The sequence below is a fragment of the Papilio machaon genome, chromosome Z (assembly GCF_912999745.1).
Source record: "Papilio machaon chromosome Z, ilPapMach1.1, whole genome shotgun sequence".
In the NCBI taxonomy this organism is placed as follows: Eukaryota; Metazoa; Arthropoda; class Insecta; order Lepidoptera; family Papilionidae; genus Papilio; species Papilio machaon.
In genome coordinates this window covers 6942410-6969838 of record NC_060016.1, presented here as the reverse complement: position 1 = coordinate 6969838, position 27429 = coordinate 6942410, and the positions used below count along the sequence as shown (strand labels likewise).

General features: G+C 33.3%; 2 protein-coding genes across 6 annotated transcripts in view; both read left to right on the top strand.

Annotated features, from left to right (window-relative positions):
- The first annotated feature begins 3824 nt into the window (after positions 1 to 3824).
- On the top strand, positions 3825 to 18061 carry LOC106717235 (PHD finger protein rhinoceros). Of its 3 annotated transcripts, none has more exons than XM_014510990.2 (6): positions 3825 to 4041; positions 5126 to 5449; positions 8495 to 8689; positions 8991 to 9207; positions 10363 to 10552; positions 10654 to 18061. In XM_014510990.2, exons 2-6 carry the CDS (start codon positions 5274 to 5276, stop codon positions 17829 to 17831), a joined length of 7956 nt encoding a protein of 2651 aa, XP_014366476.2. In that variant the 5' UTR covers positions 3825 to 4041; positions 5126 to 5273; the 3' UTR covers positions 17832 to 18061. The 3 variants fall into 3 exon arrangements, with proteins under 3 accessions (XP_014366476.2, XP_014366474.2, XP_014366475.2); XM_014510988.2 differs by having other exon boundaries at positions 10363 to 10567; XM_014510989.2 differs by lacking the exon at positions 3825 to 4041 and adding an exon at positions 4265 to 4341 and having other exon boundaries at positions 10363 to 10567.
- Positions 18062 to 25868: 7807 nt separating this feature from the next.
- The window catches only part of LOC106717314 (protein nervous wreck), a 42745-nt gene continuing 41184 nt past the window's right edge, over positions 25869 to 27429 (top strand). For all 3 annotated transcript variants that reach the window (XM_014511154.2, XM_014511157.2, XM_014511156.2), the window contains exon 1: positions 25869 to 26002. In XM_014511154.2, the coding sequence (XP_014366640.2) occupies positions 25949 to 26002 (54 nt within the window). In that variant the 5' untranslated portion in view covers positions 25869 to 25948. The remainder of the gene's footprint in view (positions 26003 to 27429) is intronic.

Sequence of the window (27429 nt, the reverse complement as noted above, 5' to 3'; positions counted from 1 at the left end):
GCTTAGACAATGGTCTGCACCGATTGTTTAGACCTTTATCTTCAAAAGCAGACTTGAGAGCATCCCATGCTTCTTTTGCAGACTTTGCTTGACGTACATGAAAAAGGCAATGTGGTTAATTCGTTAAGCAAATTTTTGCTCTTGCCCGTTGATCTCTCCTAACGTCAGCGATGTCACTTACATCTGGTGTCGTCATTGTGTATTGCCACAGGACATCATAGATGAGATATAGTTCCATCATGAACTTCCATGTGCTGTAATCTATACTGCCGTCAAGTTTCTCCATGGCGGGCAGACTCGAATTTATATTATTTCCATGGGAACTATGCGACCTACTGTCGATTTGTGCTGTGCAGACTGCACTCCCATTGTTGTCCATTATTCCACAAATTCCTTCAATGCTGGTCTATAACCTAATGGTGTCAGTTAGTGGCGTAGTAAGCAAAGATAAAAATAACCAGGGGAAGTTAAGGAATTGTATAAATAATAGGAATAAACATAATAATAAATAACATAAATTAGATACACAGATGACACGAAAGTTATTTAAAGATGAGTGACATTCTCCATCTAAATATTTTTTCTCTACTAGGTATTCAAACTTATGTCATACCATAAAAAAGTTAGCACTCAATAGATTCCATCTCTTTAACACCTACTGTCTATATAGGTACATTTTGGTTTTGCTATAGTTTGACTTTTCGTTCGCCATCGATATTCCCAAGTATTTTTTCTTTTATTCATTTGATATAATTTCGAACGTCAACCAAAGACAAAGAGCGTTTAAATTTAAATGTCAGCTATAAAAACAGGCAACACAAACAAGGAACTCGATATATACTGATTGAGACGCAAAATTACTTATTATATTTATTGAGCAGTGAAATAAGTATATTTATACTAAAACTTAATATATTATATAAAGGTAAGAAATGCATTAAATGGATCTTGTGACACTTTTCTGCCGCTGAGAGCCATTATGAAAAAACTGACCTGAAAAAGAGGGGCGCTAGTGAGCCGTAGAGGTATTATGTCTTATGACTTATGTTCACCGGGTTAGAAAATATCCTTGTCGATCTTTAAGAACTACATGGGCATGGACCTGGGAAATTACATAAGTGAAAACATGTTAAGACAGCTAAAGATAAATATGCATGAATTGTGGAAAAAATTGTACTTCAACGGCATCTTGATACTTACATTTTCAGATTTTTATTTTATATTTCGTGTTCAGATTTTTTATTAAGTTACTATATTTATTCTAATTCGAACTAAGAGACTTCGATTTGCACTTATCTACAAGGAATCTAAGCCGATCCCCGCCATGTACCATTGTGTTATTCAATTTCTGAATTTGTACTGTGAGCCTAGCACAAATATTTGTGCCATCGTATCGTCATCGATAAAATTTGTGTAGTGGGCGTCAATACACCAAAAACCTTATACTAATTTTGACATAATTGACAATGACGATACAATGACGAATGTCACAAATATTCGTGCTAGGCCCCTTGTTCGTGTTCCGAACATCCGAACATCCGATGTCCTTACAGTGAATGAAAACATTTTGTACATATGTAAGAAGAAATTCAATGGCTACGTCAACCATCAGCAACATATCGTTGGTGGCTGATCATCTTTTGTCCCTGATAAATCTCATTGTATTAGGTTCAACAAAGTAAAATTGCATAACAAGATCAACACCGCGAGTGACGCAGACACCGTGCTACGTGACCAATTTGCAAACCCCCCCCCTGTCGTGACGCGCGATGCGAGCAAGGTGCGCAGTACCAGAGTGAGGAATAACAATTTGTTTTTTATGCAAGTGGGTGGACACTGGAAATTCACTTTTAAACTCTCTTTTGATATTGTAATCAAGTAATCATGAGTTCTAAATAATATTTACTTCAATAAGCGTTAATAACTGGTATTCAAACTAGATAGAGTATTATTAATAGAAACAAAAAGTACCAAACCATTGAACAAAACGTAATAACGAAGATTTCATAATATACGATTATTCGTGTACCAAGGGTGTAGGTAGCTCAGGGGTTAAGTGTTGACCTGCAGTCTACAAGTCCAGGTTCGATCACCGTCATGTACCAATGTGATGTACCATTTTCGATATTCGAATTCCATATGTATATTTAACCGACGTACTTATGGAGAAGTAAAATATCATCTTTGAAAAAAATTAACACAATATGTGTGTAGTATTCCGAATACAAGGCCCTCGGCGGGAACGTGTTGCTGACGATAATAATATACATAGTATACGAACTTTGAACGCGCAACAAGTGGGATGAAGTAGTCTATTAAACACTAACTGTGCAGTGATTTTACAGGGAATGTCGGGCCTCACAGCTCCGAAGTAGATAAGCACTGAATAGAACATAGTTCTTCTCTAGCATCTTACATATCAAATGCTACAAGAGTTTACACTTTTAATTTAAATACATACTATTTTTTAATCTTATATGTTATATATTTTGTATTTTTATATTGTTGTGTGTTTAAAAATAAACTCAAAAATACTGGATCTATTCAAAAATAATTTTGCCATTAGAAAGCTACATCATTAAATAACAAAGGCTATAATTATTACTAGATTTTTTAAATTATCTTACTAACAAATTTCATTTCAGTTATTAAAACGTTTTAAAGGGACACAAAATATGTTTAGGTAGATATCTAAGAGTTACTCGCTTTAAATGCTAAGCTTATTTTCCTCCTTACTCCCTACTTTAAATTCCTGAAATCCTGCATAATGATATTGTATTGATGTCGATGTATCACCGTGAACGGTAGTGCGCAGCAAAATTATGTAAAATTTGAGATCGTACATTAAAGCGAAGTAAACAAGATGTATAGCGAAATAAATAATTCATTCGATATCATTTACAGATTTACAGTCAAGGCATCAGTGCTACCATAATATACGTAGAAATGTAGGTCAAGTATTGATTTGTATATTCGAGAACCGGCAAAGCTTCATATTCATACCTATATAGATACTTATTCTAGGTGTTGCCAGCTGCTACGTGGAACATTTCTTGAATACGAAAGTAATAATCAAATTTTATTTTATTTATTCAGTGTGATTTAAAATACAATACGGGTTAATTTTTATGATAACGGGCTATATTTTAATACTTTTTATAGGTTTTAAGTTCAAATTGTCCGAAAAATATTTTGATGTTGAAAACAAAGCAGTGACAAACTTCTCTTTTTATTTTGAACATAAAGTTAGTTATATAATGATTGCTGGTTTTTACTCATGCCTACTTCTAGTTCAATAATTTTGAGAACTTTTTATCTGATTAATATTGAAAATAAAATTTTTAGCAAAAAAAACCTTTTCTTTTGTTGAATACGCAAGACCATGCTTTATTTTAGTTTGTCCGTCTACTCAATTAAAGCCGAATGGGTCATAGAAGGTAAATAATAAGGCACGATAAGTAAACGAATTTAAAGCCAAAAGCAATGTCATGATAGTAACATTTGATAGATTTATTAATTCGGAGTTTATGAACTTGATTTTTCTAATAAGTCTATAAAAAAATGTGTTTTGATTTACTTTCTGTTCTTACATTTTTTTAAATAAATCGAAAACTGAAATTATGTTTTAAATCAATAGAATTGAAAAATAAAAAAGCCAAAGTATATGAAAGTTTCTATAAATAGGAGAGAAAGAATATTTATTATGGCAACAACAATAATTTTCTCCACGGCGAGCGCCAACTACCGGCCATTTTCAGTACATGTTATTGATATCTCTCATTCTCAGTTCATGTAAAATTTGCTTGATAAATTATTCGTCTCGGTAACAATATGTGATCGTGTTTGTTCGGATATCAGCGTAAACGCATTGAAAACTTTGTCTCAAATGTGTTATGCGATAAGTTCCTTATAAAACTAATGACATTATATGAACTCGATGTGCTTTTGGCCATTTTACTTGGCTTGCGTTGGTGATTCGTATATAGTCACGTGACCAAGTGGATTTTGGATCAATGGCGCCAAATGTCTATAGCAGAAAATGTAAGTGAAATGCAATTGATTTTACATAAACGTATTTTAATATCTAAATATGTTAGTTTGCTTCTTCTTTCTTTCATACATATATATATCTTCATAAATATATATAGATATATATGAAGCAATGTCTATAGCTACAAAAATGATGCGTAGGAATAACGTCAATCTGGCAACAAAACAGTGCTGCTATCTAGTTGTCAATTTTGTTATGTAGTGTAATGGAGACTATCCGCGTAATAAATATTTACGGTTTTAATAATTAGAGGATGGAATTCCAACTGTTTGTGTTCGAAATTTGTGATGGTAATTTTTATAATGTTTATAACATAGTTTAGAATCCCGACTGCAACCTAAAATTGCGTTGTGGGCACCGCAGATACTTCGGTCGAACAAGAGCCATCCATGACCCGCCATACATTTTATTCTTGCAATAATGAAATGTCAAATGATTATGTTCGATTTTTGTTGTACTGTGTTAAAATCAAGTCGATAGTGTCTTTTATCATGTAAATGTTCATTATGATGGAATAACAAAAGACCCTTAGGTTTTACCATTATTACTTGTTCTCAATCTTTGTAAGAATCGGTATTGACGTATTTGTTCTGAACAGCAAAAATAAACTTTTATTGTAAATAATCTTAGTTATAGACACAGTTTGCCTCAATTCACAGATTTGTCATTGCAGATTTTGTCAACTGTACAATGCACCTGTATTGATTTATTTCATAGCCCTGTGCTGCTTTACCACGCATATTTATGCCATCTACTTATGTGAACAGTATTGCCCACCTAGATAAATGTGTACATATGGTTTTTGGGAATGGTTTTTTCTTTAATTTCACTCTTTGAAGCTTGAAATTGTGCAATTGTATTGTCTTTCAAAAATAATTTTAAGAAACAAAAACATAAAAAAACATGACACTTTCTCAAACTGGGAATATTAAAAGCAGATTCAGGCTTGATATACATACAAACTAGTTATTTTTGAATACAAATTACATTTTAATAACTTAATAAATAGCTGTTTGTTTACAGACAATAGTAACACTTATTTATTTAGCTAATACTTGTTGTATTTATTTTCAGGTTGCACCAGTTACTATTATGTGGATACAATCTAAAGTATCATCATGTAGTAGAAGATGTGACATTTTACACAATGTTACTACCACGTTCTAAGTGTAAAGCTTTAAGAGTATCGTGAACATGTAGGTTAAGATAAAGACTAATTGAGATGTCGTTACGAGGCACAAAGAGGGCAAGTGGTGTGCGCAGTGAGGAGGCGGGCAAGTGCAAACGTCGTAGGACAGATCCCGAAGACGCTCTGTGGCAACTACCACCTGTCAGTGACCTCAAGATGTCATCAATATACAATAGAAGTGCTTCTGAAGCACCAGCTGAACTATTCAGGTTTGTGTTCCATTTTAATTTGAAAGGAAATTAAAGTATGCATAACAAAATGTATATCTTGTTGCAAAGTGTAACAATCAAATAGAATTGTGATATTCATATAAACAAGTTTAACAGCTGGGCAAATTTTGTTTTAATGTACAAAGCTTTTGCATTATTCATACTATTAGCAATATAGCAATCTATGTTTATGTTTTCACTTTAATATCATTTTGCAAGTGTATAGGATGATAAGATGACAGTATTTCTATTTTGTTTACAATTTTTTTTTTGCTTGCGTTTTTATTTTTTATATATATAACACACTGCAACTATAAGATGTACATTCTTTGAGGATGCAGTTGTCTAGGAGTGCACTGTAATAGCAATGCGAGATTATATCAGTCTGGAGATACAGAGTGCTGGTTTATTGTAACCTGTAGGTTTATACTGCCCTTAATCTTATACAACCTGTTGTTGTGTATATTGTGCTGTGCTCACCAATGCTAAGATTTACTATCAATCTTTAAACAATCTGGTTGTTAAATATGTTTCACCTTTATGAAGTGTTCATTTTAAAATGATTAAGTAGTTACATCAAAAAGTGATATTCATTTTAGTTTGGAAATTAATATAAAAGCAAGGAAAATTAAAGTTCTTACACTAGTATTAACTTAAGCTTTTAATATGCCAAAAAAAATACTAATCATTTGATAGTTGTTGTAAATAACAACAAGTAACAACTGTAACTCTGAGGGGTAACCAGAAGTTGGCCAACATCCTTGGAGAGTTTCTGGGGTTTTCTTTTCTATTTGTTTGGAGTTTTATCATTCATTTAGTAAATTAAAGATAGAGATTTTTCTACTGAATTTTTAATTTATCATAGTGTTATCAACTTATATTTATTGAATATTAATAATAAATATGAAGTATTGTTACTAATCCAAAAGCTTTGTACAAGACCCTCTATAATAATGACTATCTGTGCTTTGCGATTTCATCTGTCGCGCCATAGCTTTACCATGAATTTCCACTGCTGATACCCATATAGAAACAAATTGTTATCTTTGTTCTTCAAAAAGAATAAGAAGGGTGATAATGTGTTTTGTGCAAGTATTACTGCAGTGGAAACCAATGATAAGGTTTGTATCATGTTACTTAGTCTAAAATAAACTTTTCTAATTATCCTTTAACTTCAATAGCTGACCAGTAAAGTTTTGTGATTTATTTATAGCTTTTACTGATTAAACATTCTAACCAGAAAGTTCTTTCCAAGCTATCATTGCACAGCATATAATAAGGAAAGTTTATGGAAATAGACAAATAAAAAATATATTAAAAATGTTTACTAGTGTTATGTTTAGCCAATTGCAAATGCAATGAATCTTTAGGGTAAGGTTTTTATAGTGTGAGGTTGATTTGTAAATATGACTTTGTTCTATATTGTATCTGGATATAATTGTAAAATTTGTCTATGCAGAATTTGTCTTAACAACCTAGCTCCATATTGTAATTTTACTTGCCAACTCATGTTTAGTTTAATAATTAAGTATAAGATAATCATAGAAGAAAAATCATTATAATGTTAAAAATGCATTAATGACAGTCAGTCTGTCCATACTAGCAAAGCGGTCAAATATTATTTGGCAAGTAACATTTTGGTATGTTGGTATATTATATATGTAATATATTGTTGTGAAGTTTTTTTGCTTGCGGAACTGTATTGTACCAAGATTAAGCCATAATTTGAGCTCTTTGCCACTTGTCAATGAGATAAAATGGAACACACCATTTATGTTACAATACAGTGCTACATGCAGTACTGTGATGTAATTGCAAAGCTGAATCTTCAACTAAAGTTGTTTAGTATTATTGCTTCATGAAACATTAAGTTTATTTTACATATTATCAAAGAAACATAATTCAATAAGTGGAACAATCAAAAAATTAGTTTAGCTTTGTATAATATTTATTTAGAAAGTTTTTGGAGCCATATTCTAGTTCAAACCTCATAATGTCATATATTGAATAAGATAATATGCTCTGCTGTGTTTTTGCTATTTTTTTGCAATAAGCTATTGTTATAACATTTAATATTATTTTGTAATAGATGTTGTATAGTCTATATCATTAAAATATTAGGTATCATGACATAAGTAAGTGAATACAAATTATTAACATCATAATATTTGCATTGTAACAATCAGGGTAAATTTTCTATACTAGCTATATAAGATGAGCAGGCGCACATAATGTATTGGTTAAGTATCTATTCACTTATACATAATTTTTATTTAGGGAAAGAACTATATTCAATATAATTGTCTGTGTGCAACTACTTCTCTTGTCTTTGAAAGATGTCACAAATTTTGCTTGTCCAGGAATATCTTATTTATTCTTTCGTAATTTAGCTACATACTTGGAAACTTCAATCAATATTTTAGTAAATATAATAACTTATTTGTAACAATTAAATGAATTCAGTGTGAATTTATAGTTTTGTATATTGAATATTAAGTCTTTCCCAAAATATAAAATAATTGATACTTTTTCAATTATTTGTTCTTTTTAATTTTAAAAAAGATTTTATTGTCTTTTGTATTCACTGTTCAGGTTTGTTATAAAATTGATTTTAATGTGATTTTAAACTACTTTTCTTTTTTTTATTTATGAAATCAATTATATTTACTGAAGCCTTTTTTATTTCCCTTATTTTATCTGGATAGATGTATTTTTTTTCTGCAAAAGGCTTGATATTAGATGAATTATTCCATTTTCAGCATAATATATAATACAACATGTATAGCATAATATATGTGAACATGTATAATTTTAGAATTACTATGGGTTTTGAGTTCAGTGACACTTGTATTGACACATATTGTCTGTCATCCCTCACATTCACTTTGAAATAAACAGTGACAATAATATTGTGTCAGTTCAAGTCATGGGGCAGTTGAAACCTACAGTTATTCCTTATTTGTCATGTAAACATTCCAATAAATAAATTAATATAAATTTAATTTAATACTACTATAATTCTGAATTCTCAAACAAATATTTCAGAAAAGATCTCATCAGTGCTATGAAATTACCTGATTCGGAACCATTAACACCGAGTGAATACTGGATTATCACCGATACCTGGAAACAGGATTGGGAAAGAGGGGTACAAGTGCCTGTTAATCCAGATTCACTGCCAGCACCGAAGGTCAAAATCATCGAAAATCCTTTGCCTTCAAATTTTGAAGAATTCAAACTGTAAGTTATCAATTTCAACTGAAATGAATGTTTCTTTTTTATAATTTTTAATCACTGTAACCATTTATTAAGAGTTATTTTCCCAAGTATAATATTTACTGACTACTAATTAAGATCCGTGCAATGTTTATACAATGAAACCTTCTGAATTTATTTCATGGAAGTCTTGTTAACTTATATAGTATGGTAACTACATAACTTAGACATGACAATACTGTTTATATCAATTCTGTTATAATACTAATAACCTGTAAAGCACTAACTATTCAATGTAATAAAACTTTCCAAAACAAATCCACAGACCAAAAGACAAATATATACATTTGTCTCGGGATGCACACTACCAGGCAGACAAGCATCACCTTAGTGCAACACCGGCTCTAGCCGAAGCCGCGTGCAGTTACGACCTCGACGCAACAGACACGGCGTGGCTCAAGTTGCTGAACGCAGAGCGGGCGAGAGCTGGCGCCTCCGCTGTTACCGAAGACCAGTTAGAAAAGGTCATTGAAGACTTAGAGGTAAGACAAAATTTAACTGAGAGAATCAACCTCTTGTCATCATGAAATGGTTAGATGTAATTAAGAACTGTTTTAAAAGTATTGAATATCACAATACACAGAAATGACTGGATTTTAAAATTATTATGATTAACACCAAATTTTTATTCCAAATAAGTTTTGTTTTGTATTACTTTTTCTTGTGAAGAAAACCTAAGAAAATTCATTAATTAGTTTTTAGGTTTATTGCTATCAAACATATACAGACAACAGACAGGATTGAAAGATTGTTTCACTTTTAAACTCCTAGTGATGAAGTCGCTAGAATAGCTAGTTTTAATATGTGAATGTGGAGGAAAGAAATATGTTTGTTGATGTCTTAAGGCGGTGTTTTATACTTTCAAGAAAGGGTAAGGAGATAAAATGAGATGGATGGATGGAGAATTGAACACAAAAACACCAAAATATAACTGCATTAATAGTTATAGGTATTAATTTCTTTGTCAAGCTCTTGTAATATCTTCTGTACATAAGTTGATTATAGAACTCTAAAATATGTATAGTATACCAGGAAACTGAAAGAATCTAACCAGTATTCAGGGTACATATATTTAACCATGTGGTCTAATCTATATGGGGAAAATTGAATTTTTTCTATGTGTCTCATAAGTGTTCTAAACAGAGGGCAGATTTTGATGCAATTTTTTACAGCTACTTGGGTATTTATAGCCAGAGTACCTACTCTCTGCACACACCTGTGAGCCCTAAAAAATTAAAAAAATTAAATAAAAAAATAACTTGGATTTTTTTTAAATTGAATTAACGTCTCAAATTGGTGTATAATTTGGTGTTCATTTCTTGTATTTCTTATATTATCTGCTGTACCCCAAAAACGCATAGATTGAATGTAGAATGTTGTTAATTTGATGACTACAAAGATAGAGAAAGACCAAAGAAAGTATGGATGGATTGTGTGAAAGAGGACATGCGTAAAAGATGGTGAATTCAGATATGACGGCTGATAGAGATGTGTGGAGGAGTACCACATATTGTGCTGACCCTCTGTAGGGATAAGAGCAAGTTGATGATGAATTAGCACATTGGGTTACAGGAGTTTTGGGTCTTTCACAAAACAGTAAATATACATACAATTTACAATGGTCTTGTTTATTATAGGTTCGGACGTGGGATAAAATTCAAGCCATCATGAAGTCTGAAGAAGGCTTGGGCATCGAGTACGACGAGAACGTAATCTGCGACGTCTGTCGGTCGCCTGATTCAGAGGATGGAAATGAGATGGTATTCTGCGACTCATGTAACATTTGTGTTCACCAGGCGTGTTATGGCATTACTGTCATCCCAGATGGTACGTATGGTCATGGTGAGTCTTCAACAGGCCCCTAACCCATTTGAATTCTATTTACTTGCTTCTTAGATTTTTTGTAATTATAGTTTTTTCTTCTCCAGGTCAATGGCTATGCAGACCGTGCGGAGCGGGCGTTAGGCCTACTTGTGCCTTATGCCCGAATCTTGGTGGCGCCATGAAGTGCACTCCAAATGGTCACAAGTGGGCCCACGTAAGCTGTGTTCTCTGGATACCCGAAGTATCCATTGGTTGCGCGGAGAAAATGGAACCTATTACGAAAATATCGTCAATTCCCCCGTCGCGATGGTCATTGGTATGTGTTTTGTGTCGGGAGCGCAAAGGCGCCTGCATTCAGTGCTCCGTTAAAACATGTAAAACCGCGTATCATGTGACATGCGCATTCAAACATGGTTTAGAAATGCGCGCAATTATTGAAGACGAAAATGCCGATGACGGTGTTAAATTACGATCCTATTGTCAAAAACATAGCGTGAATTCAAAGAAAGAAAAGTGTCCAGGGTCTGGTTCAGAGGAAGAGGAGGTAAAAAGGAAACGCCGCAAGGACATGACATCAGAAGAAAAGACTCAAGCAAGAGCAGCACGTTTACAAGAAATAGAGAGAGAATTCGACCGTCACGTCAGTGTTAAAGATATAAGCTCTCATCTGCTTGACGTGGATCAAGATGCTATTAATTACATTTACAACTACTGGAAACTTAAAAGACGAGCTGGTCATAATCGGCCATTGCTACCACCTAAATCAGATGATAGTGAGCTATTGACTCACAGACAAGAGCAAGCTGATCTTGACAAAATGAAAATGTTTGTACAACTTAGACAAGATTTGGAAAGAGTACGTAATCTTTGTTATATGGTGAGCAGGAGAGAAAAGCTATCACGATCTTTCTTTCGAATGCGGGAGCAAACATTTCATAAACAAGTAGCTGTTTTATCATCAGAGCCAGAATTGTCAGGAGTTGATTTAGCAGCTATTATCGAAGCTAATCATGGACCATCTATTTACGACAGATTATATTCTCATCCAAATGCACCAGATCACAAAAATGATTTTGATGAAATTTTGGCTCGGATTGCACCTCAAGATTCAAGTGATGAAAAGAAAAAGGATCGAAATGGTCTGGTTAAGGGTCAAAAGGCTTCAAATCCATATAAGAAGCATTATGTCAATGGATCTCGACGGAGTGAAAGTATGTACAGTGGTTTATCCAGTGGAGATAGTTCAGCTGAAAATAACCGATCTACAAAATATCGTGGACGAGCTATTGCCTCTAGTACAGATGAAGATGTTAAGAAACCTAGCAGCTCTCCTAAGAAAAAGATTTCACCTAAAGGCAAGGGCAAAAGATCACCGAAAAAACCGGAAAGAAAGAAGAAGAAAATACCACAATCCAAAGCAGTGGTTGAGAGTAGTAGTGAAGATGAATCTTATAAAATGAGTGTGAAAAAAGACAAGTCACGGAGCAAAACTCTACAGCAAATGGAGAAAGAAATGGATGCTGGAAAAAGTGGGCTGTCAGGTACTGATAGTGGTGACTTAATGCCAATGAGATCTACACGAAACAGGAAATTTTCGGGTAACATATATTCTGATTCCAGTGATGATACAGATTCTGAAAAAATTGATCATAAATCAGCTAAACAGAATAAAGGGAAGACCATTAGAAGTCGATCTGAAGGTTCACCTAGTGGTATTGACTCGCAGCAAGGTTTACCTAGGACAAAAGCAGCTATGAAACAGTTTGGCTCCACACACCCTGAAAAGAAATCAGATGACAAACCAGCTCCAAAGAAACGAGGTCGAAAACCATCTAATAAAGAAAAGAAGCCGTCTACGCCCGTTAAAACTCATGAGTCTGATGATGAAGCTAGAAATAAAGAAAACATCAAGTTATCCAAGCAAAAGGATAATCCATCTGATTTAATCGTACCACAAAGACAAGCTGCAAAAAAGGCCTCAGAAAATATGCGTTCCACCACTGCTGTGAAAAGAGAAGAATCAAGTACAGAAAAACAAGCTAGTAGCGACGAATCACGAGCTAAATCGAAGTCAAAGACAAAAGGTAAAGATGGCAAAGACAATGCATCTAAAAGTAGTAGTAAAAAGTCATCTAAAGATATTGAAAAGGAGCCCATTGCATATGTACCACAAAGACAAGCAGCTAAAAAAGCAGCTGCCCATATTAAGAGTGGTCTTGGCAGTAAGTTACCTGTTATCGATCCGTCAGATTCAGATAAAAGAAGGGAAAACGATAAATCTGATACAACAAAATCTTCACCTAAGAAAAATGAGGCAAAAATTTCAAAACCATCTTTAACTACTTCAAGTTCCTCTTCAAACACTAGTAGCAGTAGTTACTCTTCATCTTCAAGCTCAGAAGAAGAACAAGAAAAGCCAACTATGAAACCCTCAGCAAAGGCCCGAGAAATAAAACCGATTTCTAGACCACCATCTATGTTTTCTCCCCCTGGCTCTAGACCAACAGTGGACTTGCCCTTTCTCGACAAGGTGTCAAGACCATTGTCTTCAACTAGTGCCTCGAGTGATTCTGACAGCACTAAAGAATCCAGATTTTCTGGCTCTGAAAGTCCATCTCCGAAAAGACCGCGACGTCCCAGAAGGGGAAAAAGTTTCTCCAACGATGGTCACCCACGCAAGGCCCCCAGCAAGAAGCTTAAAACTTCAGAACGGGGGTCCGAGTGTAGGTTATCATCGCCATCTATTGAAAGAGAGAAATCGGTTAGACACGATGATGCGCGTGCCTCCGCACGTTCTCGGGCCAGAAGCGTTACTACAAGCGGAAATATGTCTAATAAGTGTGACGCCAGACAGAGAAAACCATCTAAAGACGACGTCCTCCTTGCCTCTGGATCAAATAAAACTCCCGAAGAGAGCTGCAAGTCCCGTAAACTTTCAGCTGCGGAGCGGCAAGAGAACGAGAAGATAAAAGATGAAATAAAAGAAGAGACATATGTTACCACTGACTTGATTAAAAATGATATTAAAGCTTCAAGCAGGGACATTACTCGACGTAGCATTTCAGTAGAAGAAAAACAAAAACCGATACCAATTGATACTGAAAGCTCAACAATTACCAAAAGTAGTCCAAGAAAAACTATTGATGTAAAGCAAAAGAACATAATCAGCAGACGCATGAGTGTTAAATCTTATCCATTTAAAGATACTTCCATCAGACTTCAGGGTCCCTGTGAAACTATTACAAAGCCGATTAGACGTGCATCTCAAAGTTATACTCACTCTGATCATTCTTCATTCTTAGTGAACAAAAATATAGATGTTGAACTACCACCATATATAGAAAACACAGAAAAGAAAATTCCATCCACTGTATCTGACGAATTTGCCAGTAATGATAAACATTGGTTACCGAAAGCTACAAGTCCTCACATTCATCCACCGCCTGTAGAAAAACCTGGAGACCATGAAAAATACATGACGGAAGATAAGTCATTTGACTCTGATTGTACTGATAAGAGTAGTATTAAAATGATTGCTAAGATTCAAGCTACTCTCAATGAAAATACTATGATTAAATCCCCAAAAACGCCTATGGATGCGAGAACCATTATGTTAGACCCTATGGAAGAAAATTCCTTATCAAGAAATATGCGTAAACGTTCGGCTGTCGATACAGAAAAGAAATTTATTATTCAAGATGTTAGCCATGTCCAAGGAGTCGAAATTTCAAAAAGTGCTAAAATACCCTCAACTGCAAATCCATTTCCAAATAGATCAATGTTTTCACCACAGTCTAAAGATACTGAGCTATTTGAATTTGACATATTGGATGATGAAGGATTTAACCATGAAGATATTATGAAGCCTTTTACTACCTACCCTGAGTTTCTTTTTAAGGAGGATTCCAAGGAACAAGGCGTTCAAGAAACGCTTAATCTCGTTGACCGACTTCGAATGCAGCTTAGTACCAAAAAAGCTGCCCCTGAAAATGTACCACAGGAGGAAGCAATTAATGTAAATGAGGATAAAGAAGCTATAGATGCAGGAGAAAACAGAATTGCAGTGGATACAGGTAAAGAACAGGAGGAAATGATTATAAAACAAACAACGCCTACTGAGCTTCAAGATATAAGATCTCCTATTAATGAAATCCACCATCCCAATCATAAACAATGTTCATCGACAGACGATGTGAGTCCTCAAGATGACATAGTCGAAATAGTTGATGACAAGGACGAAGAATCAGAGCAGTTGGCTAAAGAAAGTTGGACTGATATGCCTGTGCCAACAGCTCAAAGTGATCCGCAAGTAGAGCCAGCAGAAAGAACTTATGCGCATACTATGGCTTACAATGAAAATGGCAAAGAAAGAAGTCACGTTCACTCTGATGTTCAATCGATTTCTGAAGTTGCAGATACTATATCACTCTCCAAACAAAGTGATGATTCACAATCTCTGTCAGTTGTTGATCAATCATTACATAGTAACGATCAGGAATTATCACAAGACAACCAAGTCTTTGATAATAACAATTCGTTGATGCATTCGGATTGCGCTACAATATCCCCGCCATATGTGACCCAAAATTCAAAATGGAGGGAAAGCAAAATAACAACTAGACGATCATCAGATTCTAGCACAAATTCTGAAGGTTCGGTGTGTTCCCGAAAGGCCGATTTAAAATCTCACTTAAATAGCTGTGATTCACATCCTGGTGCCATGATGACAGATATCGATCAGTACGCACCTGTGCCGTCATATTCTTGTCCAGTTGAACCTTCAATGCCTCTGAACCAGTACTCTAACTATGCTCCAGACGCTTCACCATTTTTGAATCCAATGAGCACGCTTCCATTATTCGCGACGGGCGCTTGTGCTTCGTCGCAATTACCTCTCCCATCACCAGGTCGGGGCTTATATCCCTCTGGGTTGTCTTTTACTGCTGCGCCATTGATTCAGCCTTTGACTAAACCTCCATTTCCTCTATGTGCAGCATTTACTACGTCATCACAAAATATCGCATTGACAACGGCGATGATTGCACCACCAACGCCAAAGCCTTTAGATTCACCGCGCGATGACATTGATGTTACTGGAAGCGATAAGTTTTCGATTCATGTGCCTAGTCCTACAATAAGCGTGGATTCTTACAATGAAGCTAGTAATACTAGACCGCCCACCAAAATGTCGAACGATAGTAATGAGACAATGTCTATTCTTCACCCCCAAGAATCGAAGTCGCCACCTAAGACTGCCAAGATTACATCCAAATTCTCATCCAAGTCACCTGGAAAGAGTCCAGGTATTTCACCTAAACAAAGCGACGTTTCCAAGGGATCAAAACGGAACAACAATAGAAGCAATAGGAGTCAAAGAGGTCGAGGTCGGTCAAAAAGCCGCGGCCAGTCTGTGCACGCTTTTCCTTCCACAGAATTTACAGGAAATTCTATTCAAAGTAAATTGGTTGGAACAGTTTACGATTTTGATGAAGAGTTGGCCAATGATGGTGTTGATTTGAAAGCACTGCGGGAGAGACGAAAGTCTGTTGACATTAGAGACAACAGAAAATCAGATCATTCATATAAAGATACGTCACAATCACCAAAAGTTTTAAGTCCCCAACAGAGTAAAACTCCTGCAGCAGAAGTTAAAGAGATAGAACCTTCTATAGATATTGATAATTCGCCTGGTTCTCCTTCAAGTAAGAGTAATTCTGAGTGTACACCCGGATTCTCTCAAGTCGAGCCAGTTTTACCTGGACCTGTGGATATGCGTACGTATCAACAAGTCGATGCTCCTGTGCCCCCAACTAACGATGGCATCCATTGTCATCTTCTGGCATTCGCTAGTGGCACAGCCGAACAGCCATTGGTAGAAATAGACGAAGAAGTTGAAAAACAATTACACAGTGCCTTAATGGCTAGCAAACCACGACAAAGTACATCAACCGAGGTATCAGCTTCTGAAGTCATTCAAGAACCAATAAAAGAGCCACCACAATTGCCGAAAGTTTCATTGAGCGACTCGAGAAATCAATTAAAGGTTAAAATAAAAGGACCTTTCTTAGATGCAAATTATTCTACAAGTTCAACACAACCTACAGCACCGCAGCCACCGGCGCCTGTTCATGATTCCAATATAAATATTCATAGTAATACCACCAGTGGATCCGCTAGTTCTATGATGACCGGATCTACAAATTTGCGACGAATGCGAAAGAAGGAATTGTTGCGGCAATATTGGACGCAAGATATGAACATGGACGATCCCGCTAATGCATCCAATACTGGAATTCCGCCGCCTCCTGCTGCACCACAGCCAATACCTCGGGCTGTGATTACTATACCAAAAGCTGTTGCCTCGATGACTAGCATACCTACAAGAGAAGACTATAAAATATCTGATACTCCGGTCGAGAAGAAGAAAAGAAAAGTTTCAGGTGTTAATAGAGAGCTGCGACACTTAGAAGTAACTATGAATGACGATGTTGATACATCAGATGATATGAAATTGTCAAACTACACAAGTAATACTATCCAGAGCCATAAGAGACGTGGTCGTGTCGCCATAAAACAAAGTAAATCCCAAGCCACATCACCGGTTGCACCAAAATTGAAAATAAAAATCGGCTCTAACACTGTGCAGCAAGTGAACGACGAACCTGGTTTCCAATTTCGTCCACCGAAAAAACGACTAACTTGCAGTATTCCTAAACCTAGTTTAGAAGATTTACGTCGTGAAAGCATGAAGTATCGACGCATGGTGATGGCAGATTTTGAAGAAAATGAAAAAGAGAAGAAATTGAAGCTGAATAAGAGTGAAAAACGTAAGAAGAAGAAGGGAAAGAAGTTGGAAAAGGAAAAGCTGCAAGTGATAAATAGTGAAAACGATAGTGCTACAAAACTAATTATAAAAATAAAGCGCAAGAAAGAGGAGGAGGAAGGAAAATCGGGGTCAGACGAGGCCGGCTCAAGTGCAGCGTTAACGGTGTCGGAGCCACCGGTGGACCCCTTTGAATACGACCCTACGGCGCCGGATCCCCTCGCCATCGACCCCCCTTGCAGTTCGGTGAGCGGCACGGGCGTGCGCAAAGTGCGTACTGCAAAGTTGACGCCGATCCGGTTAAAATTGGCGCGCAGCTCACAGGGTTCGGGGTACGTGATGAAGGAGAGCGTCGAGGAGGCCTCGAGCACTGCGCCGGCGACTTCGGAGGCGTCGGCGGCCAACGCCGCTTCGGCCACACTTTCAGTTCCCCTCAATAAACACTGTCAAGTGAGATGATATAAAAAGAAACGTACTCGCAAATAAATTGCAAATTAAACGTGCGACCAAGCGTCGATCTCGTGTATATAAAGGACTGAAATGTTCAGTTACATTTGTGTAATAGTTGTAAACATAACATAATTCACTTTAATCATGTAGTCTACTTCAATATTTATTTATTTGTATAAATGGAAAGCTCAATGAACTAGCTTAAAGATATTGTAATCTAAGGTAAATTATACTACTAATGTGCATTATTAAGCCAATGTACATGTAAACTATATAATATTAATTAAATTTAAAGTTTTTGTTCATGTAAAATATGTATAAATTTTACTTTGTGCCTCATATTAAGGAATCTCATTATATTCGTCATAAAATTGATTTAAGTTCTTCTTGTTCAAATGTACTAAACGCATAAAATACCACTTATACTTTGAAATTATATCCCTGTACAAATATTATATGATTTACAAAGTTTTATGACATTTGCTTGCTACAATGGATTACACATGATTTGGCGATGTTTCGACACTCTTCAATGTCTTTCTATTTCTTTTTTTTACATTATTCATGCATTAATTATATTTGTCCAGTGTTCATATATACATTAACAATCATAGTTATCATAGTTATTATTTATAACGTTAATTAGTTATTAAAACAGAATATCAGTTACAAATCGTAAATAATTAGCAATCCGTTATTTTTCAAATTGTGAATGGTAATTTTGCACATGTTTCCCTTCATCTCTTTATTTTATTATATATCCTGAGATCACTAGTCCGATCGATGCTCGTTCTTACATTTAGATTGATTGTTCGTTTTCACAAATTTGACACTTGAATAGCTATGGTATTTCTCAGATACATGCTTCAACATATGATTACTAAATTATTTCTCAGCACTAGGTAGGTTTATCCCGTTAGCCACAGAATTGCGAAGTAAATAAAAAATGACAATTTATTATTAATGAATTCTATCTGTAAATTAATACGTATGTTTCTTTTTGTTTAAAACTGTGATAAATACCGGTTTCATTTGTTAAAAAATTAACTCTTATTTTTTGTATTCAATCTGTAAATCGACAAGTTTATCAAAGAACGATAGCTTAGTTTGCATAATCATTTTTTTTAAACTGTGATAAATATTGCTTTTATTCAAATATTTACACACTTCTATGACTAGTTATCACAACCATGTTTTGCTGATTTTACTACGATCTTACTTAATATCTTTAGGATTGTGATTCTTAACAAATTATTTTTTTGGTTTCGAGTAATATTTGCCCGTATAAATTATATAAACCTGGCGGTTTGCTATAATATTTATCGCTATCCGTAATAATTTTACACTAAAATTCTTTCTCATAATAAGTACATCCCATATTAATTCGTAAGATCTTGGCTCTGTTTTCACCAAAGACGCTAAATTTATGTATTAGAAAAGCGCATTATTTAAAAATTACTTCATTCACTTTTTCACATTAAGTCGACATCCTTTTTTGTCTATACTCAAATACAACTACCTATATTTTTTATTTTTTGAACATATAATAACAAAAATATTATGTATTTATTATGATCTTTGTATAAATCGCGATATTATCAACTTTATTTAAATTGTACATACGTTATTTATATATTAACATTTATCAATCAGTAGACAAAATGTAAACGCTTTGTGTAGAAAAAAAAAATCAAATTGGTATCTTTCATCCGCCAAAAGCACCCGCAAGTTAAGTGGTGCAAATGTATATAATATATTGTATATATGTTTTTTATTCTTCATTAGCATATCAAAGTAAATCGCGACAAGAATAATTGTTATCTTAAGCGTAACTTGTCATTGTATATAGATGTATTATAATGGACTGAATCATAAGTTTGATGATAGCAAGAATATGTCCTATCCGTGTTGTGTGCAATATTTGGCAATACTCATCATATAGTCAAGGTTAGAGACCTAGATGGGATATGTTAGTTTAAGTGATTGTTAAAGATAGGTTAACTTCGTAAAATATTTGTCCTATTGTTAATATGTGCATAAAACAAACCGACTTGTAAAGTGAAACATTGACTTATGACGTATTACAACAAACGATTGTCAAGTTTTGTGCATCCAAAACTCGATATGACAGAAGCTTAAAAACAATTATTCAATTCACAACACAAATAGTGTACAACTCACGGAAATACCAAGAATATTCGATACAATATATTAAATGTAACATTTTAAAATGTTCATTGATCCATACAGACCTTTACAGATTTGCCACATTAATGTAAGAAAGTTTTAAAATTCCATAAATATAATCATAGATCAGACTTTTTATTATTCGTATCTTGTCAATATATGGGCCTAAGTGTATCTAAGAGGAAGTTTTTTTAAGAGCTTTTTAGAAGTCTTATTGCGATGTAAGTCCGCGCTGTACATTCTATCCGAGGATTTTGATATTTTTATAGTCATCTAAATTTGTCTTTGATGAATTTTTATAGTTATCTAAATTTATCTTCGAGGAAATATTTTTTTAAAGTATTTATTTTTCTCTTACAATCATGAGTTAAAATTTAAATGCTTATCTTCACCCGCTTCTGTATTTTGGTTTAGAAATATAATAATTCTGTATATGAATAATCAAATCTATGTACATATTAATAAACTTATTATAAGGAACTAAATGTTTAAAAACTATTCATTAATCAGTTAAATATACAATTACAATAATGAGTAGATTATGATGAGCTATTGTTATAAAGTCTTTTTCAATTATAATGCAATAGCGTAGATGTAATCAAAAACAACTTTTATCTTATATTTATTATAATTGTCCACAGATTAAATGAAATAAGTGAATACCAATCGTATTTCGGTTGGAATAATCAATGCTGGATTTAATCATGTTACATTAAAATATTCTAACAAATATCCCAATTTTTCTAACGTCGCGCCCAATCATCCCTTGGTCACAAGCAAACATAATGCACGAAAATGTTATTTAAAACATTAATGACTAATCGTTATTTGCATTTCGTCTGGTAATTTTGTCGTTCGAGATCCAATACCTTTTCCGTCCTTTTTAGTTTTTCTTCCTTCGAACTGTTTCCTTGTTATATATTCACGTTAATACAATATCAAAATAAATTTAAGTGAAATTTTTGCCTCCATGTCCTAAAAAATGTTAGAAATAGCCGATCCCTGAAAATTTAGTACAGTAATGGAACCAATATAAATCTAAAACCAATTCATAATTTTGTCTATTGCAAGCTTATAAAAGAAGCCATGTACTCGTAACTACTCAAGTGCATATTAGAATCGCGGTGTTTATTGTTAATAACGTAGACATATTGTTAAGACATTCTTCATTACTAATTTAAAAATTTGCAGTGCCATTCGGTCCAATCCTCGGTAGATAGGGTGCGTGATTAATTTTTATTGTAGATTGAAACAGTCGCAATACAAGCCGTTTACACTTTTTAAAATCCTAAAACATTTAAATCCATTTATGTAAATAGCGAAAATATTGAAATGCGAATGTTTAGTAATCTTACTGGTCTGATGTTTTATTCTCCGTAGGGTCAACTACAGTAGGACCAACTCAGTGTTAGCGATAGAGTCCATAAAAACATTTAATATAAGAAATCCGCACTTATTAAGGGCAATGAATTTCGTTACCATAAATATAAAAATGGATTGTAAATAAACTGATCTTACTATTATATAATCTAATGTAAATACAATAAATTATTTTTTAAAAGATAACAATTTATTTTGATATTAATGTTGAGCTTTGCGCTGTCACTTTTTTTTTAAATCAAACGTTGTCAATTGGGAAACATTGAATAACTTTTAGGTAATTCATATAATTTCATTTAAATCGTCCGGAGCTTCAAATTTCAACGGTTTATTTAAATACTTTGGCAATTATTTTTTTGAAAAGAAACTAACACGATTTCTATTTACATATTTCATTTTTGTCGTTCAGATTTCGAGTGATGTTCCCAGTGTAAATAAAAATGACGATCTTTAAATATTTAGATCTAAAGTTTCACTTTGAACCATTTAACCGTAGTTCTTCGGTGTGCAATTTATCTATGTCCCCGATAATCATAATATTAAAATATAAATAATAAACCCCGAAATAGAGCTTAATGATAAACTGTGTGTTTTGAATGTTTTATAAAATAAATGATAGAAAAACATGTAACCATTTTCAAAAAAATAGATTTAGATGATGCATGTCATAATTCTGTTAAAGTCAATATTTAGTAATATATGTACTTTGTAAATAAACTCTTCATTGAACGGATGTCACTCGGAATCGAGCTGGAGGCCGACCGTTTGTCACATTATTGACTATATTATTAACTTGTCTTATTAATAAAGTATATAATTGAATGATTGATTGAATTGAATAATTACTTGGTACAAGCGTGTATTTTATTATCATATATTACATATTATGTCTGTGTCTTTTTATGAACAATATTATTAATAAATATATAAAATAAGTACTTTTAACGTCGATAAATGTTACAATGTCGTTTAGGACTCTTTATGTTAATCAATACGATTCTTGTAGTAGTAATAAAGCAGCTAAATGCTGGCAGATGATCGATACAAATGTAAGTTTAAATCATAAAATATTGAATGATCTTATTATGTCATTGAGCTTCAGTAAGCGATAAAAATATTTCCATGTATCATTCCTAATAATATTGTTTGTAAAAAAGTTCAAGTTAAAATTAAGTTCCTATGTATTGAAATGAAATTATTTGTATTGCCAAAAGTTGCAAATTAAAAACTTCAATGGAATTTAATCTATTCGAACAAAATCGAACAAGACGAATGTATTATGAGTTCTATATATTTTTTTGTTGAAACCAAATGTATTGTACATAACAAAACTCTTACATATTTTTTCAAATTACTGTACAGTACATACCTAATTTTAACTAAATCGTTTTACGAATCGTCTTCCGGCAAACTTTATCATTGTGGAGCAATATTTCGTTGAAGTTTGAGTAGGCTGAACTACTTTTTGTTTCATTGAGTAAATTGGTCTTTCATAAATTATTTTAAGTTACGCACAAAAGAGAAATTATTTTCAAATGAAATATGGATGTCGTTTATTACCTTGCTACTGTGATTTGTTTTATTTTAAGATTATTGTAAATCATAGTTTGGAATTAGTTTTGACGACCATGTTACGGAGGGTTATGATTTAACACAATACAAAATGAGTTTTAAACTAAGTAATTTTCAGTTGTATATGAAGTGGCGTATAATTTAGTCAATCATAAATCAGAATGTAATTAGAAGATATTCAATGTCGTCGTTCGATGTGTTTATCGTCACCCTTCTTTTGCGATGGAAAAATATCGTAATCAGAGTAGAAAAGTAATCCTTTATGTTATTTAATATTACATTTTTGTACGTTATTGAATTATAATTTTTTATGTAATGGAATGATTATGTGATTTAATAATGAATTTCTGATAATTAACAAATTATAATTTTTATCTTATATGTAATCTTTCTATTTGTAATAAATGTAAATTTTTTTGGTACTATATTAGACACGTGTTATTAAGGTTTCGTGCTTTAAGCGCATGATTATATATTAATTATTTTGTGTTAATGAGTGTTGAACATTATAAGTGTTGTACGGAATTGGAATTAAATTTAAGGCTTGTTGATCGGAATGAATGTTGTTGATAGCGTCACGTGTTTATTGAGTTGAACGACAAAGCAATTCAATTGTTACTATAGCGCAGGAACACTATATGTATTCTTTCTCCACATTCACTCCTAAAAACTCCCAATAGTAATAGTAAAACCTTTATATAGGTATTCTTTTAGAATATATTCCGATTAAAATGTGTAGTTTTAAAATATGATTATTATTGGGAGTACATAAATCAAAAGTCCTGTAAAACTATTTGAAATAACAGAAAAGCAATCATAAAAATTACACTAATATAGTTGTCAGCAGCATTTAAATACTTTGAAAATAATCTGATGGAAGTTATAGAATCTTATGACTAACAATACATAAACAGCACCTTATTCTGTTAAGATTTATTGAATGGGCTCATTTTGCGTATATGTATGTATGTGTGTATGAATATGAATGAAAGGGTAAGTAATACATGAAGGTTAATCCTAGCTATATGCTTACTATCGCACTGATGTTTCCTAAAGTGGAAAATGGATGAATATTTTCTGAGTTCATTTAAATGTGTAATATGTTTGTGTTGAAAAAATAAAATATGAATGAAAGGAGAGCTTGGCACTATCATTGAATGGATAAGACGTATGTAAAGTTAGAGCAGGATTCGATTTATTTCTGTGGCGGACAAACATGAAAACAAGATGTGTATGAGAACAATGAAAATACAAATATCTCGTATGCATAGCTACCTACGCTGTTCGCCAGTCACCTCCACTTACAACGGTACTTCTCGTAAGCTCAATTGTTGCAATATTTTTTCTAATAGCAATTTATCAACCATCTTTGATGTTACAAAATAAATTGAAACATAATTTACCGATTATTATGAAATAATTTGAGTAACGTTTATTTGGATGGGACTATTTTTACTTTTCCCGCAATTGGATCATTCCCCACTTTTTTTCTCTTCTTTTCTCTCTTTTCTCTCTTCTTATTTTCTGATGCAATAAAAGGGAAAAACTGAATTTTGCCTTTTTTGATTGCTTTCACAAATTTGTCGTGTAGTATCAGGATTAAAATATAGAACATTTCTTCATTTGTTACTTTCTCCTTCCACTTTTTTCACTCTTGTCGCGTAACAGAATCTATAGATTATCCATCAGATAACTGAATAATAGATCTTTGAGTGATGTGATGAAATAGTAAAAGAGTAACTGGTAAGGCAGCTCCGGAAGAGATTGTGGAAAAACTTTGGCTAACTGTAATATTGTGTTATATGAATGGCAGTGAAAGTTGGTATTAATGGAAAAAGCGCGAAAGAATGGTGAGTAATGTATAGCACATAGCTTTTGGTCTGTAACTAGATGTCAAAAAAAAGTTAAAGCGAGGTAATTATGACTTAAAAAGGCATGTTGTAAACGCAAAAGGGTACGCTCTGGTGATGTAGGATATAGACTGACAAGGAAAAAGATGACGAACGTGCGTTGGTTTATGCGAAGCTAAAATATTTTAAAAAGAACGAAGAGAAAAGTGTAGCTGACAACAAGTATATATTGAAAAAGTGTAACTTTTACGTGCCACATTCGCAAAAAGTTAGTTATCAATGTTAGAAATAACGTCTTGACTGCGCAATTCGTATCAGTCATTAGTTTAACAATATTTCAAAAATAACATATGTTTATGTAATTTTGAACACATATGTCGAAAATATATAAGCAAATGTTATATTTATAGCATTATCCTTATAATTACGATCAACAATATTTCCAATGTTTAAAATTAGTTTGTTAGAATCTAGTTTGTAAGGATATGTTGTACAAACTGTGTACAGTCTGTAGTATGTTTAGTGAATGAAGCTGGAATCGGAAGAAGATTGTAGTGGTATTGCTGTAACGCGGGTGTTGTAAATATTGTACAAGTGGTTTCAATGTGCACATAGTCGCCTCATTCATTAATAAATTTTTTAGATCACTTTTTGCTTTTATTGTCGTATACTCCTGAAAAGAAAAAAAGAGTGTTAACTGTAGTTTATATATGATTTTTCCTCATGGAAACCCACTGTAATGCAAACAATAACCATTAACTCAGTGGTTATCAATAACTACTTGTTATCTAGCTGATTCGAAATTTATCGAATGTTGCAGTTTATCTAACGTGGCTAAAGTACTGGCGATACGACGCGCAGGTTTAGAACTCCGATTAATTTATTATTAAACAATTTCTTTGGAACACAACCGCAGGAAAAGTGCATAAAGGGAAATGTGTAAAATAACCATAGATTTGAACTACAAAAAAACACATGTGTATATGAATATTGTTCGATAAACAGAGATAATCAGATAAGTATATGTTTATTGTGCGGGTGTTGCAACCCACGGAAAGGAAGTGAAATAAAATAAGAGCATGTGTAAAAACATGTAGTTATGATTTTTTTAATTACCAAATGTGCGAGTAAACGATAATGAGCAACTGCAAACGTAAATACGGGACACCGAAGAATCATCTGAAGCTGTTGGTAAGTTTCATTAACTTACGATTGACTTAATTTTTAAGGCTATAAACTATATACCTAACTACGAGTACATTACTATATAACTATAAAAAGGCTATTAAACTTCTGGAAATGGGCTGCAAAACCCATATTTACGTTTATCCGACTTACCTCCTTGGCAGGAAAGAGGAAGGAGTACGGACACCTCTAGACGACAATTGCTTTGCAATCTTCGATTTAAAAATATGCTTTTTTATTCGCTTGAAATTATATCTTCTACCGAAAAAACAGTCAATCTTCAAAAGATATCTTGCCTTCTGGGAAGAAGACAAGATTATGTGAGACTCGACTTTCTAAATCCCGAGGGGGTTTTAGTAAGTCGAGATCACTATCCTCGAGTGCAACTGGAAAGAAGAACGGGATTTCCAAAGGAACGCACCGGGAAGTTGTCTTGTTGCAATCTGGAAAAAGAACGATTCGCATACGGATTATATTATGATTAAGCTTAATGAAACAAAAAATTAGTGGAATTTATTTGGAATTTATAAATATATATTATTGGATTACAATACCATTGGAACTTTTAAAAATTACATTGAACGGCATCATATCCTATCATATTAAGCATGTATTTCCGTCTATTGTCGGTAATTAGTTTTTATTGTGCTGAGATAATAAAATTTTGTAATGATAAAAGTACACAGAAAGTTTATTAATTTTAGATACGTTCAAATAGCGATAAGTGCTGCAAACAGATTTCGATGCTTTTAATGAAAGTGTTTTTCTTTCATCTAAAACTTTTCTTTATTTAAAAATAAAACTGGTAAACTTACGCTTTCTATGGACTGTAGGAAAACATAAAAATACTATTTTTTATTACATTTACCTGGAATCCACACCTAGTCAGTTCTGGCAGGCGTTTAAAAACTTCGAATTACTTTGAAGTTAAAATGAATTCTTCATTCAGAAAACTTTCCTATGCTGTACAATATTTATAGTACTTCAGCTACATTGGGAACCGTGGAATGCTCTGTTGTATATAATTAGTAGTAGAAATAAGTAGTATAAGCGTTATAATTTTTTATTAAAACTTTAAAATGCCCCTTGAATGACTTTGCTTCCGTACAAGTTTATTGATATATAGATCGTATAATAAATGAGATAGAAATCAAAATATAGTCTAAGAGCAAGTAAGACTATCTAAGAGATGGAAACAGATAGATGAGGGTCGTATGAGCATAAAGGACTGCGGAACAAAAAGTGCAAAATGATAAATTGATTGAATTTTAATGTACTTTTTTGGATTGGAAGTATGGAGATGAGAACGTAAATTATATCTTTGGAGCAGTTAAAGTGGAGTCTTGCCATATTGTTATCCAAGAATTAGTTTCGTGAAATAAAAGAAACGTAATAATTCTATACTTAAGATAATACAATGAAATATAGAAATT

What these genes read in the sequence shown, in the direction of transcription:
- LOC106717235 (XM_014510988.2), top strand. Translation starts at nt 5,274, where the DNA reads ATGTCGTTACGAGGCACAAAGAGGGCAAGTGGTGTGCGCAGTGAGGAG. An exon ending in AATTTTGAAGAATTCAAACT is followed by an intron (nt 8,690 to 8,990) that starts GTAAGTTATCAA and finishes ACAAATCCACAG; the next exon opens with ACCAAAAGACAAATATATAC. An exon ending in AGATGGTACGTATGGTCATG is followed by an intron (nt 10,568 to 10,653) that starts GTGAGTCTTCAA and finishes TTTCTTCTCCAG; the next exon opens with GTCAATGGCTATGCAGACCG.